This window comes from Ailuropoda melanoleuca, chromosome 18, assembly GCF_002007445.2.
Source record: "Ailuropoda melanoleuca isolate Jingjing chromosome 18, ASM200744v2, whole genome shotgun sequence".
NCBI lineage: Eukaryota > Metazoa > Chordata > Mammalia > Carnivora > Ursidae > Ailuropoda > Ailuropoda melanoleuca.
In genome coordinates, this window is record NC_048235.1 from 29099053 (window position 1) to 29117529 (window position 18477).

General features: G+C 43.0%; 1 protein-coding gene across 1 annotated transcript in view; it reads right to left on the reverse strand.

Annotated features, from left to right (window-relative positions):
* The window catches only part of CSGALNACT1 (chondroitin sulfate N-acetylgalactosaminyltransferase 1), a 103694-nt gene that overhangs the window by 24364 nt on the left and 60853 nt on the right, over positions 1 to 18477 (reverse strand). Inside the window, exon 5 of the mRNA XM_034647774.1 lies at positions 14727 to 14828. Coding sequence (XP_034503665.1) covers positions 14727 to 14828 — 102 coding nt within the window. The remainder of the gene's footprint in view (positions 1 to 14726; positions 14829 to 18477) is intronic.

The following is an 18477-nucleotide window of genomic DNA, read 5'->3' on the forward strand; positions in this document are numbered from 1 at the left end:
AAAAAAATAAAATCACACTGGAATGGCCCCACCTAGTGTCTTGTCATCTGTATGTGACTCAAGACCAGGCATGATGGTCTTGATGTATGTCTATCCCCAGATTTAAACCTGGACTCCTTCCCCACCCTCAGATAAAGCAAGAGAGCACAGCAGGAAAAATGACAGACTTGGATTCAGGTCACTAAGGCTGTCCCAGGCCTGGCTCTCCTACAGATTAACTCTGTGATCTAGGTCAGCCCATTAATACCCTGGAAGCTCAGCGGCCTCACCTGCAAAATGGGAATAACACCACCTTCCTTAACTACCTCCCCACAGAGTTATTAATTAGATCAACCCTGCCAAGAGCATAAAGCAGTATGTAAGCACCAGCTCTCGCTGTCCTCAGCCCCGGCAAGGATCCCCAGGCCTGTGGTGGTAAAGCCAAGCAAGACATTTCTTCATTTGGCTCTCCTTCCGCAGGGACTGCAGAAACTTCTGAAATGGGGCTTGTTGTCTTGAGCAGAAGTTACAGGGAATTCATGTCGTACCTAGAGGTATAGGGATTGTCTTCGGCCAGACAGAACTAGAGAAGGACTCTGAGTCCTGATCCAGCTCCTAACCCTGTCTGTGCAGCAGGGGTCCTGGCCTTTGGCAAATCCCCCTTTTCCCGCTCATGCCACCCATAATGGTTCCTCTGCTCCCACAACCTGGGTTCTCCCCTCCACCTACTCCATTCCTGCCTCTCTAATCTTGATGTATTCAAAGTAAGTATAAAAACCCATTTCCATTTCAAAGTTTGTATTCCAAGCAACTCTCTTGGGTGAAGGTCAACACGAGAACAGTCAGAAACTTTTCAAATGTGAAGTTGTGCTTATACTCTGGTTATTTAGTGAGTGGAGAGGAACTAGTCCCGCTCCCCCTTCCTTGACCTAACAGCTGCTTTCAAACCTGGGACTGAGCTGGGTTTTTTATCCTGGGAATCTGTGGGCCCAATCTTGTCTGAGTCCAGTGCCAAACATGCTTTCCAGATTTAGATCACGGCAGGAGGCCTGGTGACTGGAGAGCACTGGTGTCTGAGTCAGCAAACCTGGATCCAGGGCCTAGAGCCACCCCCACCCCCACTAGGTGCTCGACAGCTGTCTGTGAAGAAACGTGTCACTAGACGAATAGCTCTAATCCCAGCTCTGTCTCTCACCTATTTGGGGAAAGTCATTTCACTTCTCTTGTCTCAGGTTCCTCATTGCAAATCTGCTGGAGGCCAAAGGGCCCTTTCCACTCTCAAATTCTGTTTTTCTGGGATTCTGCATTCAGTTCAGCCCAGTTCTGCATGTGGGGGGATTCTCCTCCTTTTGCCTTCTCCAGGGAGGTGGTCCCAGGTCGTATTTTCTGTGAATAGCACTGAAGTCATGCTCCAGAGCCTCTTCAGTGCTTGGCCTGGCCCTGGTGAGGACGGGTCCACCTCCCTGTTGCAAAGACGCACGTGCAAGTGGAGAGCGGCCCCTGCAGTCGTGTTCACATCTCCTGGAGGCTTCCACAGTCCCTCTTCTGCAAGTTAGGCTCACCCCATTTCTCCCTGCCCTGTTTGGGCAGTTTTCAGGCAAGTGTCACCCTTGCGAGGCACCTGGATTTTCCCCTCTCTATCTAAGAGAGCTTCTTGCCAGGTCTCATAGGACTTAGCCACATCCTGGGGCTCATCTTTTCCTAACAGCCAGTAGTGGGTCTCTTTCCTGATTTGTCTCAAGGCTCATACTCTTGGGACCCTCCCAGAATGCAGGGATATCTGTTAGCTAACTGGCAGAGCAGGAAGGCCTTCCTTCTTCAGGCTGTATCTGACCCATAATTCAGGTACCTCTCTAAGAGGTTTTCCAGGCTCTATCATTAGACAGTTGAAATATAAAAAACGCTTTATATTTGAACAACAGCAGGCAACTTTCACCAAAGGAAGAGGAATGCAGTTCCTGAATGTGCTGTGTTAAAGGAACTGCCCAGTTTTCCTCCTGGAACAGCCTACGGTCCTTTGTGTATATGTATCAAATTTTTACAAAAGTTAAGTCATGTTGAATACTTAAGAACACAAGGCAGCCCTAGAAACTGCGGTAACAGCATTAAAGATATGACAAGACTGTAGGTGACTGACCATTTAATGAATGGTAGAGAGAGAGCTGAGTACTACAAATTTAGAGGGGAGAGTGGTAATCTGATATGTAAGTTACTCTAGTTCCCCAAATGCTGGCTGGAGTTGCTCTGCTGCAGGGGAGGGCAGGGGGAGGAAGGAAAAGGGGAGGCTGGGCTTGTCTCTCACTCAGAGCCACCAGGAAAAGGAGTGAGAACACTGTGCCTAGTGTTTGAGATGACCTCAATTTGGAAGAACTTTTTAAAAAAGTCTTAAAACATCCACTTCTAGGCTTCACTGTGTTGCCTCTAGAGAAAGCGAGTTCAGGAAAATGGATGTGGTGGGACCCTCCCTATGGCCCTATTGTAAAAGGCAATGAGCTTCCTTCCTCTTCAGTCAAGCTCTCTACAAGGATGAGACGGTCACGCTCTATCCGTGGTGCTACCCAGTCTGAATGTGCACCCTCCAGGCCCTCCCTGGGTGCCCACAGGCCGTGCAGAAAGCTGCGGGTGTGGCACTCAACTCTGTCCATGCACTGTCTGCACAGCAGCCCCGCTGCCCACAGGGGCCCACGCTCACGTGGCACCAGTGGCCTCCACTTCCCCACCCCCTCGCCCCCTCAAAGAAGCCTGCCCCACCCAGCTCATCCACCACGACCAACGCTGGCCAGCAGGAGACCAGCGCTGTTACTGCTGGTCCCCCAGCATACATGGGTGATGGCTCTGTGCCGAAGGCCTGAGTCAGGGAGCTGGATGTGAGTGTACACAGAGGCAGGGCGGGGACGGAGTCATGGCTGGCCTGGAAGGCACCATCAGCTGGTCATGGGTGTTGGAGAAGGCCCAGGGCTAACTTTGTCATCCATGTGTGGCTCCCAGGGTGGCTGCCGGGTCATTGTGCTCAGTGGTGAGTCTGTCTGCAGATAGATACTAGTACTGTCCTCCCTCCTGACCACTCAACCCAAGCACTTCTGGTAACAGACCAGTATCTGGAGGAACCCCGTGCTCTCCTCTCTGCTGTCAGGAAGGGCCTCGAATAATTAACAAGTATTTCCTACTGAGAAAGGAGGCTGAGCTGGAAACACCAGAAAAAGACTTGGAACAATTTTACTTTCTCTCTCTTCCAGAACAGAGAGATGAATGCACTGTCAAACATCGGGGCCTGGCAGTGGACACCCTCCTCTCATCTTGAACTCATCAGCACCAGCTCTGGAGCACTGGGCACAACAGATGAAGAGAAACTGGCTCCCATAAGATCGCCAGGAGCCTCCCTCAACATGTCCCAGAGCTTCACTCAGAAAGCCACTTGCTCTTGGGCAGGGGGACTCACTCACTAGGCCGGAGCAGACCAGCTCCACAGGGTACGAAACAGCAGAGGAAGAGGCAGCAAGGCCATGCAAAAGCAAGGACACATTTCAACACAGAACCCTGATTTGCCCCAAGGGGGTCTAGCGGTGGGTTCGGGAATGTGCACAACACAGCCATGAGGCTGTAACCCCAAACTGCAGGCCACAGAGGTGCAGAGGCAAGGACCCTGCTTTGTCCTCTGTCCATGACCCCCCTCTGCAGTGACCATCCAGAAGGTGCCCGAGGATGGTGTGCCGTGGCTGGGGCCTCCTGCCTCTGCACCAGGGTCCCTTCCCACAATATTCTGTCTCCGGCCACTCTAGCGAAAACCCCACTTAGCCTTCACAGCCTGAGTCAAGTGTCACCACGTCTCATGCCTTGCTGCAAACTGAAGCGGCCTCGCGTTGGGCTCCCACGCACTTTGCCCAGCCCTCCCTCTGTCCTCCTGTGCCTTTGCCTGTACAGACACGTACTTGATGACCCAGCAGGCTGTAAATCCCAGGTGGGCTGGGATTGCCCCCCTTTTCTTTAATCTTCAGCTTATCTGGCACTACACAGTAAGTGACACACACAGGGATAGAGTGGATGATCAAAAAGCATTGGAGCAATCGAGGGGCAAATCCACAGGAAAGGCTGAGGTGTGTATCAGACCTTCACTTTTGGGGGGCCCTGCCTGGGATTCTGCCTTCCTCCCTCAGGTGGATACTGGGGAACCCCCCATACATCATCAGGAAGAGTCTCCGACCAACAGATTCCTAAGGACAGACACAAACCCACACTTTTAGAAAGATGACAAGTATGAAATAACAGAAAAAATGCAAGCTGAGAAAAAAGAGATACAATTTGGTTTGAAATATTCAATTTATCCATAGAAAGAAATGTAACATTTAGTGGCAGGCCTAAAGTAATGGCCTGGTAAGGAAAATGGGCCTTTTTCATGGCCGAATGAGGGCACTACATTCCATACTATGTAATTTCCTACATGACTCCAGAATACACAGCTCCAAAAGGCCCCATGATTACTCACTATTCTTCTTTTTCTTTTCTTCTTGCATTGTGTTATTGACTGATGAAACTCTCAAGTTTCTCATTCAATTCCCCTCTTTTATATAATAAGGCTGGTGCACAGGGACTCCTCCAAGTTATATACAATTATTCTGCTAGAGGTTATAATGACCTCAGAAAGCTACTGTTTCTACTGGAGATTTAATTTCTCTAATTGACTTGCATTTCCCAGAATTGCTGGATTGAAAATGATAAAAGATCTTGTTGTCTAATGTGATTTATTCTCATACAGACTTCTTTCCACAATTACAAGGAAATTCCCTTAATGTGGCACTTCCCACAATAACCCTTCATTTTAAAAAAATACTTTAAAAATTTATATAAAAACCCATATTATATTCAATGTATAATTTAAAATTTTAAATCTAACAGTTCTAAATATTGAAAATGCTTATGAGTTCTACTTACTGAAAAAACTTGAATATGGTCAAGAATTTAAAATTAAACAAAATATCAGGCAGCTTTTCACAGTAGGCACCTTAAACAATTTAGAATTTTCTAGATTCTGAGTTTACACAAGCCAGCTTATACAATTCTGTTTCAGCAAGTTTCTTTTGAAATGATAAACAAAATGGACAAAACTTTAGCTAGGTTACCTAAGACAGATATAAGAGATATTACTCAAATTCATAAAATTATAAACAAAAGAGGAGACATTACAATATGACAGAAATACAAAATCTCATGAGATTACTATGAACAATTATATGCCAACAAATTAGATAACTTAGAAGAAATGGATAAATTCCTAAAAACATACAACTTACCAAGACTGAATCATAAAATAATAGAAAATCTAAACAGACCAATAATGAGCAAGGACATTGGATCCATAATCAAACATCTCCCACAAATAAAAGCTTCAGGACCAGGTAGATTCATGAGTGAATTCTACCAAACACCTAAAGATGAAATTAATACCAATCCTTCTCAAACTCTTCCAAACTATTGAAGAGGAAGGAATAGTTCTAAACTCATTTTACAAGGCCAGCATTACTCCAATACTGAAGCCAATAAGGACACTACAAGACAAGAAAATTACGGGCCAATCTCCCTGATGAACACAGGTGCAAACATCCTCAACAAAATATTGGCAAACCAAATTCAATACATTAAAAGGAGCATATACCATAAGCAGGTGGGATTCATCCCTGGGATGCAAGGATGGTTCAACACCTGCAAATTAATAAACATGACATACCACATTAACAGAATGATGAAAATCATATGATAATTTCAAAAGATACAGAAAAAACATCTGACAAAATTTAATATCTTTTCATGATAAAAACCCTTAACAAATCGGTATAGAAGGAATGTACCTCAACATAATTAAGGCCACATATGACAAAATCAAAAAGAAAGAAGTGAAGTTATCTCTGTCTGTGAATGTCATGATCTTATATAAAACCTTAAAGACTTCACCAAAAATCTGTTAGAACTAATAAATGAATTCAGTGAAGTTTTAGAGTACAAAATAACATATAAAATCAGTTGTGTTTCTATATACAATGAAAGAGAAATTAAGAAAGTAATCCCATTTACAGTAGCATCAAAAACAACAAAACGAAAAGTAGTGAATTACTGACCCATGCTACAGTGTGGATGAACCTTGAAATCATCATTATAAATTAAGAAGACAGACACATAAGGTCATATATTATATGATTCCACTTACCTGAAATATCCAGAATAATGTAAATCCCCATTTCTTTCAAATGCTTTTTCTGTGTGTATAGAGAAGGTCATGCAGTTTTGTGTATTACATTGATTGATTCTTGTATGTTGAGGCAACCCTGCATTCCTAGGATAAGTTTCATGTAGTCATGGTGTAAAATTCATTTTATATGTTGCTGGATACAGTTTGCTAGTATTTCGTCAAGGATTTATGCATCTGTATGTATAAGGTATATTGGTCTGTACTTTTCTTTTCTTAGTGTTTACCTGGTTAAGGTATCAGGATAATACTGCCCTCATAGAATGAGTCGGGAAGTATTCTTTCCTCTTGTAAATTTTGAAAGTTTGTAAAACACTGGTATTAATTCATCTTTAATGACTGGTAAAAATCAGCAGTGAAGCCATTTGAGCCTGGCCTTTTCTTTAGGGGAAGTTTTCTGATTACTATTTCAATCCATTTACTTGTTATAGGTCTAGTGAGATTTTCTATTTCTTTTTGAAGAAATACTTAATTTCAACAGTGCACAAAATTTGGTCCTCCATTCTCTCTCCCCTCCTTTGTGCTGTTATCATATTAAAATGATGTCTTTATGTACTGTGTCTACCAATACAGATTTATGAACCTTGTTTTATGCAGTTATCTTTTCAAACAGATAAGAGAAAATAAGAGTTATAAACAAAAAATACATTTTACTGTATGTTATATTTCTCTATAAATAGGGAAATGGTTATTTTTACTTCAACTGTTGGTTTCTTCAGAAGAATTTGAGTTTGTCTAGTGTCCTTTCATTTCAGTCTTAGGGACTTCTTTTCATATTTCTTGTGGGACGGGCATGCTAGTGATGAAGTCTCTCAGTTCTTGTTTATCTGGGGAATGTCTTGATTTCCCCTTCATTCCTGATGGATGGTTTTGCTCAATATAGAATTCTTGGTTGAGCATTTTTCTTCCAGCACTTTGAATATGCTATCCCACTTTCTGGCCTCCATTGTTTCTGATGAGAAATCAGCTACTGATCTTATTAAGATTCCCTTAGACCCAGTGAGTGCTTTGCTCTTACCACTCACAAGATCTTTCTCTTTTTGTCTTTCAACTATTTGATTATAATAGGTTTACCGTGGATTTCTTTGAATTTTCCTATTTGGAGTTTGTTCAGCTTTTTAGACAGGTAGACTCAGGTTTTTCATCAAATTTGGGAAGTTTGGGGCCATTAATTCCTCAATTATTTTTTTCTGCCCCTTTCTTTCTCTCCTCTCCTCTGGAACTCCTGCTATGTCTACATTGACATGCTTGATGGTATCCTACAAGTCTCTGAGGTTTGTTCATTTTCTTCAATCTTCTTTATTTTTGTTTCTTAAACCTTATCACATCAATTGACCTACCTTAGAGTTCACAGATTCTTTCCTCTGCCTGTTCAAACCAGATGTTCACCACACCCTAGAGAATTTTTCATTTTAGTTACTGTACTTTTCAACCACAGAATTTCTATTTGGTTCTTTTCTTATAATTTCTGTTTCTATTTGGTAAGACATGGTTCTATTTGGCAAGACTTTGTTCTCACACTTTTCATTAGTTCTTTAAACATGGTTTCTTTTAATTCTTCAAACATATTCCATGCAGTTGATTTAAAGTCTTTGTCTAGTATGTCCAACACCTGGGCTTCCTCAGGGACAATTTTTTTTTAAAGATTTTATTTACTTATTTGAGAGACACTGAGCAAGAGAGAGCGAGAGAGCATGAGCAGGAGGAGGACCAGAGAGAGAGGGAGAAGCAGACTCCCCACTGAGCAGGAAGCCCAATGCAGAGCTCGATCCTGTGACTCTAAAATCATGACTTAACTGACTCAGCTGCCCAGGCACCCCTGTCAGGGACAGCTTCTAATGATTGATTTTTTTTCCCCCCATGCATGAGCCAAACTTTCTGTTTCTTTGCATATCTCATAACTTTTTGTTTAAAACTTAACATTTTAAATAATATAATGTTCTAATCCTGAAAATGAGAATCAACTCCCCCCAGGGTTTATTGTTGTTGCTCTTTGTTGTTATTTCTTTGTTTAGTGACTTTCTTGAACTAATTCTGTAAAATCCATATACTTTGTTGAGTGTGACAACTTAGTGGTAAGCTAACGATTACACAGGGATTTCTTTAAGTGTCTAGAACTAATAAGTCTCCAAATCTTTGCCAAGGGATTTTCTGTACATGTTGGGCCTGCCATCAACCCTCAACCAGGCAGTTGACCACTTACCTTAGCTTTTACTTGCTTCTGGCACAAAGCCTCAAGGTCAGCCAGAGGTGAAAAGTTAGTTAGGGCCTGCTCACATCTTTCTTAAGTATGAGCAGAGCCCTAGACAGGGGCATGGCCTTCTAGATCCCCAGAAATATATTTGAACTTTTCAAAAACCCAGTGGAGATCTCACTCCTCAGCCTCACCTTTCAAGCATTTTGTTAGTCTGTTGTTTGCCCCAACTCTTGTCTACCACCTCAGGCAGCCACAAAGTCACAGACTTCCTGTAATTGTTTTTTGGAGGAAATACTTTTTCCACTGGGAGAGCTCGAGTCAGTTAAATAAAGACAACCTTCTGAGTGGAGTCTTCCAGAAAACCCCAGACAGGTCAAATCAAGACATTTTTCTGGGAATGACCCTTTAAAGGAGCTCCTGCCCCACAGTGGCCCCTGGTTCTTGTTGTGCTTGTGGGCTACTGGATTCCAAGGCTACTGCAGAGCTAAGGAGAAGGTGGGGATAAGGCAGATTAAACCTGCACAAAAATTCAGTCATTTTTCTTCAATAAACATCTTCCAGGTTATTGCAAGCTTTGTTTAATTTCCAGAGTTCTTAAAAAGTTGATTCAGACAATTTTTAGCATTTTTCTTATTGCTTTATTAAGAGTATTTGCAGAGGTCTTATTTTACCATTTTTGCCGACATCACTTTTCTTTAACTGTTGAATTATATTCCATTATATAAACATATCATTTAGTTTTTTCATAATTTATTTTCCCAATATTTTTATCTGGAAAAATTTTAAACCTTCAGAAATGTAAGAATAGTATAAGTATCCACGTATCTTTCACTTAGATTTACCAAGTGTTAACATTCTGCCTGCCTGCTTGCTTGCTTTGAACTATTTGAGAGTTAGTTGCACACATCATGACAACTTCACCCTTAAAGAGAAGTATCTCCCAAGAACCAGGGCACTCTCCTATGTAACATTATAGTAATATAATAATCAAACTCGGGAAATTTAACATTATTACAATACTATAATCTATATGCTATGTTCAAATTCCCCAAAGAACAATTCAGAATACCGAATATAGGCACATCTCCAGTACAGTGGAAACTCCACCACGTAGAATCGTACTTAGCACCTCTTGCAAATGCCAGGTGGGATGGCCACTGGCCTGAGACCTTAATCTGTGAGGTGCCTCCCAGGGTCCAAGATTTCTTACCTTCTTGGGAGGGATGTGCTGTGTTGCTTTTTTTATTTTAGTGAATGAGATAGTATCTAAAAATTGCTTAAGGAAAAAATTAAAACAAAGCAACAATTCTGCTCAAATTTAAGAAACAAATCTAAATAAAACAAACCAGAATGAAACCTTCCTCCCCAATTTCCTTCTGGGATGTCCTGATAAAATCTTCCTGAGGGTACATGTCAAACAAATCCTTTCAGGGGTGCCTGGGTGGCTCAGTGATTAAGTGTCTGCCTTCGGCTCAGGTCATGATGGGATGGAGCCCTGTGTTGGGCTACCTGCTCAGCGGTGAGTCTGCTTCTCTCTTTCCCTCTGCCCCTTCCCCTGCTTGTGCTCTCTCTCCCTCAAAGAGATAGATGAAATCTTAAAAAAAAAAAAAACCCAAATCCTTTCTAAGAGGCATGAAATGATGACATACAACCAAGCAAGGCAGGTCCCCAACAAGACATACAGAAAAACCCCTCTCTTAGGTCACGTACTTGCAATGACAGGGCAGCGTCTCATCTCTAGTACTTTGATCTCAGAGATAATACCTCTGAAAGATGCCTTTGTGTCGTTATGATGGGACAAAGATGAAGTTGCAATGTAGTAAATGTTAACTCATGACAATCTGCCTACCTGTTACAATTTTTTAAAATTTCCCAATACATAGCTCTAAGCAAATGTCTACCTGACCAGCATTTCTCACTGTGGGCTATGGACCACCCACATCACCATCACATGTGGGGCTCAAGCTTCTTCATCTCGAGCCTATTGACTCAGAATTTCTGGAGCTGCATCCCAGGAATCTGCATTTTAAAAAGCACCCTAGGGGGCACCTGGGTGGCTCAGTCAGTTCAGCACCTGCCTTTGGCTCACATCATGATCCCAGGGTCCTGGGATCAAGTCCCACATTGGGCTACCTGCTCGGCAGGGAGTCTGCTTCTCCCCCTCCTTCCTGCTTGTGCTCTCTCTCACTATCTCTGTATCCGTCAAATAAATTAAAAAAAAATTTTTTTTAAATAGCACTTCAGGTTATTCCCAAGCACGTTTATATTTGAGAATCACCAAGCAAGGTTTTAATCTGAGATTAACTGCAGCTTAATATGGAAAACTATGGAATAAGAATCAGATACTGAGAACTGACTTGTACTGTTATCCATGGCAGTGGTTTCTAAATATTTTGACTGCCACCCACACAAAGGAATATATTATACATCATGACATAGTAGACACACACACATGCACTGAAGTTTTACAAGACAATATTTACCCTTACTACTTGTGATGCACTCTGATATCGTCTATCCTATTCTATTTCAAAGTTTTAAAAACACTGGACATAACCCACTAAAGCTATTACACAACCCTCTAATGAATCACAAATTACAGTTTCCAAACACTAATCTATAGCCATCAACTGAAATGTAAAGCTCAACCGAGTAAGCATAAATCTAGAGACAGAGGAAAACATTGCACATGAGCCAAACTAGTGTCTTTTAAAAGGCTATTCTTAACATATATACATTTAGCTGCATTTAGAACAGTTTAATCACAATGCTGGTATCCTAATGAAATAAATATCACTTAGGCTGATTTCAAATCCTATTACTTTCAATTGACGATTATGAGTTTCAGAAGGGTACACTGAAGAGGAAACGTGGAGCCATGTGAAGCCCTGGAGTGTCACAAGTTAGCAGCTGAGGCTCAGATCCTGGCTCTCCCCTGGGGCAGGGATGGCAGCCTGACTAACCACCTCTCCAAGCCTCAGTGCCTTCCTCTATGAATGGGGCTGATAACAGCATCTATCTCATAAGGTTGCTGTGAATATTAAATAAAATAATTCATGTAAATAAGAATGGTTATTATTCAAAGATAAGATGCATTTGAACAAAAGTTTGCCACCTTAAAAGAATGATAAAAATGACTTTGAAATAGGGCTTATTATATAAGTGTTCATACAGATTACTAGGAGTATAAATATACTGTGTATGGGGCATTATCTTCCTCTTTTTTTTAAAAGATTTTATTTATTTATTTGAGAGAGGGAAAGAGAGACGGCATGAGTGGGAGGGGCAGAGGGAGGGGGAGAGAGAGAATCTCAAGCAGACTCCACATTGAGCATGGAGTCCAATGTGGGGCTCGATCCCAGGACCCTAAGATCATGACCTGAGCCAAAACCAAGAGCTGGATGCTGAACCGACTCAGGTGCCCCCTTCTTTCTCCGGATGAACAAACACTGGAGGTTTTCTGAGTAAGGCACTTAGCTGGACTTGCAAAGAGCCACGTGACAGGATACAATTTTTTTTAAGATTTTTATTTATTTGACAGAGAGAAAGAGAGGGAACACAAGCAAGGGGAGTGGGAGAGGGAGAAGCAGGCTTCCCACGGAGGAGCCTGATGCGGGGTTCGATCCCAGAATGCTGGGATCATGACCTGAGCCAAAGGCAGGCGCTTAATGACTGAGCCACCTAGGTGCCCCAAGGGTACTACTTTTTAAGCAGCCGATAACCTAGTATAACCTAGTTAGGAATAGCCAAGTCATAGGCCAAGTGCCAAGCAGAAGGGATGTCAGCAGGGAGTACCGTCTGAGTTCAGAGAGCAGACTGGAGGTCAGGAAGAGCTCCAGACATGGGCACTCAGGTGGGGAGGTGGGGACGGAAGGGTGGCCATCTGAGTACGTAGAAAGGAGGACAGAGAGAACACCAAGTAGAAGATGATAATGGGAGCAAGGACGGAGGGGCATACCACACCCCCCCCCCAGTGTGGTTGGGGATAGGAAGTCATCGAGGCGAGGTTACAAGTTAGAGCCAGTCTTGGTAGGAGGCTAGGGCAGTAGGTCATTAGGAAGATTGATCTGGAAGGTGGAGGGCAGTGCTGCTGTGTTCAGTCAACTCAGGCTTGGGTGCAGAGGGTGGGGCATTCTTACAGGAGGTGGTCTGGTCAAAGTAACACCAGGGAGGGGGGAGGACACCCCCAAGGCATCAGAGACCTCAACACTGCCGATATCCCCAGTTAGTAGAATGAGAGCACTGACACAGAAAAATGGGGTTCCAAGTCATTTTGCCAGAGTTTCTGTAGCACTGTTTAAAGCACTGATCAGCTCAGTCTCCAGCATAAAGTTCTCAGTTATGGGTAGATTAATCTCTCTGGAAATTTTCCAAAATTTTAAGTACACCATCCCTACCACTGAAATGATTCTACTTTTCTTGTTCAGATTTTATTCATTCTTTGTTCACCAAGAAACCTTCTGCTTAAGAATTCATCTTACCAGGTAATTTGGATTATAAGAGTCCTTAAGGCTTCCAGTCAGTAAAATGGATATCTCCCATAACAACATTTAAACTGGCCTTCCACTTATCCATCAGACTCATGTCAAGTTGGTTATATGTATCTATCAGCAATGTCCTTTAAAATGCTCAGAAGGTGCCAGACCCAGTAGGACTGAATTTCTCAATCCTGACTGCACTTCAGAATCACCTGGATAACTACTTAAAAACACCTTGGAATGGGTCAGCTGGCCATGATCGAGGCCTCTATGGTCAGCCCCTGGAGGGGGGATCCACCGCTTTCTCAGACAATAACTACTCTCAATCCTGGCTGCGTGTTAGAATCATCTGGGAAACTTAAAAAGAAGATCCATGCCCAGGAATGGATACTTCCAGAGATGCTGAAACCTACCCACTGGGCAGAGGACATGAATTCTAATAATTCCTGTACCTCATTCCTAAGCAGAGACGAAAAGGATATTACAATGCGTTGGAGTTGAGAGGTTTCTAGTTCACTTACATTTAGGATATTCAATTATTCTATTGTCTTTGATCTCCCTTCGACAGGGGCCTAGCTTTTAAGCTGTTACTAGTTTTAAACTCTGAATTCCGTATTGCAGAGGTCAGCAAACTTTTTCTGCAAAGGACGAGACAGTAGAGAGTTCAGGCTTTGCAAGTCATACAGCTTCTGTCACAACTACTCAACTCTGTCATAGCAGGAAAGCAGTCATAAATAATACGCAAAGAAATGAGGATGCCTGAATTCCAATTGAACTTTTTTTTTTGCAGAAATAAGACAGTGGACTGCTTTAGAACATCTGAGTAATTATAATAAGCATTCTGATCTTGTGCCCATTAATACCAAATTAGTAACAAAGTGTGAACATAACTACAAAAGGTATACTCGATCTTGTAATCTTATCCTTTGACTATCATCCTATTACCATTTACCAGAAACTCAAAACAGGGGGTCCTGTTTATATTTAGACCATTATGGATCTCTTGAGGCTATTTCCGCCACTGAGTACCATTGACGCCTCCAAGCTTCACTTACGGAGAAACTACCCACCAGATTACTCAGGCGAAGCCCTGCAAACCTCCCTAGCAGACCAGAGCATGGTGTGCGGGAACCATTCCGGCTTCCTCACTATAGAAAATGCCACAGATATTTATTAAATCAATGCTTGTTTATCTGGGGACAGAAGAAAACCCATCTGTGCTGGTTTCTTTTATCCCCCATACAACAGATTCATATACATATGTATATGTATGCATAGACAACCCTAAGTCTGAAGTTCTTGGTCAAATAACTTCTGTCCAACTGAGTAGGTTTCATCAAGGATCCTGTCCTAGCCATCATTTCTGGCTTCCCCCTAATCTTTCAAAATGCACAATGAATGAAAGTCAAAAGGGCGAGGCCATTTGCTAAGTGGAGGAAACGCAAGGACGGATATCACCCCACTGGAGCTCACTGCGCATGTGCGCTGTCCCTAATTCCCACTCTGGGACATCAAGTCCCTAGATCAGCAGTGCTGAGACGACATCCAGTCACGCAGAAGCCCAAAGAAGCCTGTGCCGCCCATCCTTGCGGCTCAGGGCACTTCATCTCAACAGTCAAAGCCAACACCCTGCACAGTGAGGACCAGTGTCAGGTGGGGTGGTCTCCCAGGGAAGGGGGTGCACAATCCCTCCTAGCACAGCAGCGACCAGTCCATCTCCCAGTTGACCCTGAGCATTAAGGAGAATAAAACTGACGCAGAAACTCCAGCCTTGGGTGTAGACTCCTGAGGACACTTACTATGACCCCGTATTACAGCTCCACGTTGTACTTACTTGGAAGTGTTCTCAAGTATTCCTTTGACCTCATTCATTTCTTCCTTCCCAAAGTAAACAACGGTCAGATGAATTCTCCCATCCTGTTGGATGCACATCTCCCTAGAAAACAAAACACATGTATGTCTGGTCCTGTTTTCACAATCATAGGCAAGGTCCAAACATATACCTATTTTGTAAAGTGCAAAAGGTTTTTTTCTTTTTCTTTTCCTTTTTTTTTTTAGAAAGAGAGAGAGAGAGAGACACAGAGACAGAGAGAGCGTGAGCAGGAGGAAGGAGCAGAAGAAGAGGGGAGAAGCAGACTCCCCACCAAGCAGGGAGTCTGATGCGGCGCTCAATCCCAGGAGCCCGAGATCATGATGTGAGCCAAAGACAGATGCTTAACCAACTGAGCCACCCAGGTGCCCCCGTGCAAAAGCTTCTTGAGGTAAACTGAGTGAACTGCCAAAAAAGCAGAGATGGGACACCAAGACATTTCTGGTTGGCCATCACAATTACCTGCATCTTCCCAAGAAAATAATGATATGTAAACGTGCAGATCTAGTGAATGAAAACTCAGATGCATGAGGCCACGGGTCCAATCTGCCACAGGCTTAGGCCATGGGGCCACCTAGTGTCATGGAAAGGGCACTGGTTCCTCCCCATCTTTGCCAGAAGGAGTCTATGAAGGGCAGAAGACATAAATTCCATTTTACAGATAAGAAAGCTAAAGTCCAGACAGGGTGGGACTAGAATCCTTGTCTCTGACTTTTCCTGTGTGTGCCAAACACAAATAGTCTTAAAGACTCAATGAACAAAGGCAAAAAGACCTTCTTTCATGTAGAGCTCCAAAATCCCTTCTTAACACCCAACAGGAATGACAAGGTGGAGGGAGAGTTGGGGCTTCTCACCCTTCCCCTACACACACAATCACTTTCACTGCTTCCCCATTTCTCCGCTCCATGACTGATTATACCAGGGACCTGGCACCGCACGCTCTAGGGCCCCGACAGCCCTCTAGGGGTCAGGCCTCCAGCTCTGGACTGGTCCAACCCACTTTCCTCACCAAAGCTGATTTATTTGTCCACATCCTGTTCTCTAAACAGTAACACCTAAGCAAACCTGGTAAGATACCCTGCTGAGGGTTCACCACATATACACACGTAATATGTGCATAAATTCTGTATAGATATGTGTATATGACTGTATGTGTGTATGTATGTAAATATATGTGCGTGTACATATGTGTTTATGTGTATGTGTAAACATATATGTGTGCTGCACAGTTTAAACAGAAGTTTTCTGGAAGCAAGTTAATGGAAGATTCTACTAGTGGGATGATATTTTGACATTTTGCATGTTCTTTCTTTTCTTTTCTTTTTGTCTCTCTATTGGCTACTTTCCTTAACCCCCCAAACAACACATCACAGCTTTCTGGAAGTCCCTGAGCTCTAACTGCAGAGACCAATTTATTCAATGCTTTTTATAATGCCATCAAGAAGGAGGGACTGCCTAGCTGGGGTTGCTGGGAGAAATCCAAAGATGTAGGAGATATGGTTCCCTGTTCAAAAACTTGGGAAACAAAATGAACTCAAATAAAATAATGACACCTTGTGGCACAGATAACAAGTACACAGATTTTAGAAAGCACAGCAAATCCTATCAGCTGGAATGGCCAGGGCCTGAAGGATGGATGGGGGAGAGGAAGAGAGGAGGAAGAAGAGAATTCCAGACGGAAGAACTATCAGGGAACATGATATTGACCCGAGACTAGAGGCCTGCAGGGCTCATCCTGGACATAGAAAGAGTCGGTTTCTTTCCCGTGGAAGAAAGGTAAGAGCTACCTCTGAATGTCTGATGGCAGAGCGCTTAGACAGACGGGAGACCAGGAACAGAAGCCCAGCGTGTGACAACGTGCTTCAGACTGATAGCTCCCTCACAGACACGGTCCCCGCAGATGGAACCATCACGTACCGACAACAAGATTCTCTGTCCATAAAAGAGCTCATTTGCAAACCTACCAGACAGCGCTTTAACTTCCTTTGCCACGTTAGGATAAAAGCACACACACAGCGCCAAGCACCCCAAAAATGGTGCTTTAAAATTGCATGTGTAGTTGGGAAAAAATGTATCCCAGAATCAGGAGAGGGTCACCCACTGAGCTGGATAAAAAGCATTCTTGTTTTTCTAGTAACATCTTTTCTGGCATTTTAAAGTCTATTTGAAGCACTTTCTGATTTCAAGGACTAAAACAGAGATCCCTTGGACCTTCACTCTTCATTCACCAGCTGAGGCTTCCCAAAAAGGCACAGCTGACTCGGTTCTGAGGTTCTCTCCACTGTTCCACTCCTGGCACTCATTTCCTTCCTTCCTTCCTTCCTTCCTTCCTTCCTTCCTTCCTTCCTTCCTTCCTTCCACAAACAATAACCACACAAGCAACATACTATGTGGCAGATGTTCTACGAGGGACAGTGAACAATGAATAAGACAGATGTGCCCTTGCAAAGTTTTTGGTCTACTGTACATAACTAAAACCACCTACAATGCATACACAAATGCTCCATGAGGGAATGAGCACAAGAACTATGGAAACACCATCACCAATCTGTTGGAATGGTCCTGTAATTTTTATATTTTTCCAAACAAGTCTTACTAGACTCCATCCCCTGGAACAATGTGTGTGGGAAAAGAGTGTGTATGTGGGTGACTATGTATGTGGAGATGTCTGTGTTTTGGTGTGATTATTTGGGCCTGGATCCTTTGAGCTAACTTAGGTGCCCCTGAGAGCACCTCTCTGTAACAACCATGATAGGGCTGTAGCAAAGCACATGGAATGAATCTCAGGGAGCCCCAACTTCCTAAGAACCCTTCAGGGATGCTCTTCATTTCATATGGATGCTTTGCATTATATTAGCTCCACAATCCTATGTGGTCATTCTTCTATCTCAATCTAGAAGCCTCAAAATTGTTTGTTCTTCACAAAGACCTTGTCTTTTTTATTTCTTCTTTTTCAACTGAAGTATAATTAACATACAGTGTTGTATTAATTTCAAGTGTACAATATAGTGATTCAACAATTCTGTACAATACTCGGTGCTCATCATAAGTGTACTTTTTAAAAAAGATTTTGTTTATTTATAAATAGAGAGAGAGCCAATGAGAGAGAGAGAAACCACGAGCACAAGTGGGGTGAGGGGCAGAGGGAGAAGCAGGGAGAAGCAGAGCTGAGCAGGGAGCCTGACGCGGGGCTCCATCTTGGGACTCTGGGGTCATGACCTGAGCCGAAGGCAGATGCTTAACCAACTAGGCCACCCAGGTGCCCTGATAAGTGTACTCTTAATCCCCTTCACCTATTGCCCATCCCCCTCAACCTCCCCTCTGGCAACTACCAGTTTGTTCTCTGTATTTCAGAGTCTGCTGGGGTTCTTCTGCTTGCCTCATTTTTCTTTGTTCATTTGTTTTGTTTCTTCCATATATGAGTGAAATCATGTGGTATTTGTCTTTCTCTGACTTATTTCACTTAGGATTATACTCTATAGGTCCATCCATATTGTTGCAAACGGCAAGATCTCATTCTTTTTTAATGGCTGAGTGATATTCCATTGTATATATACCACATCCTCTTTATCCACTCATCTATGGATGGACATTTGGTTGCTTCCATAATTTGGCTATCATAAATAACGCTGCAGTAAACGTAAGGGGGCATATAGCTTTTCAAATTATTGTTTTCATTTTCTTTGGATAAATACCCAGAAGTGCAATTACTGGG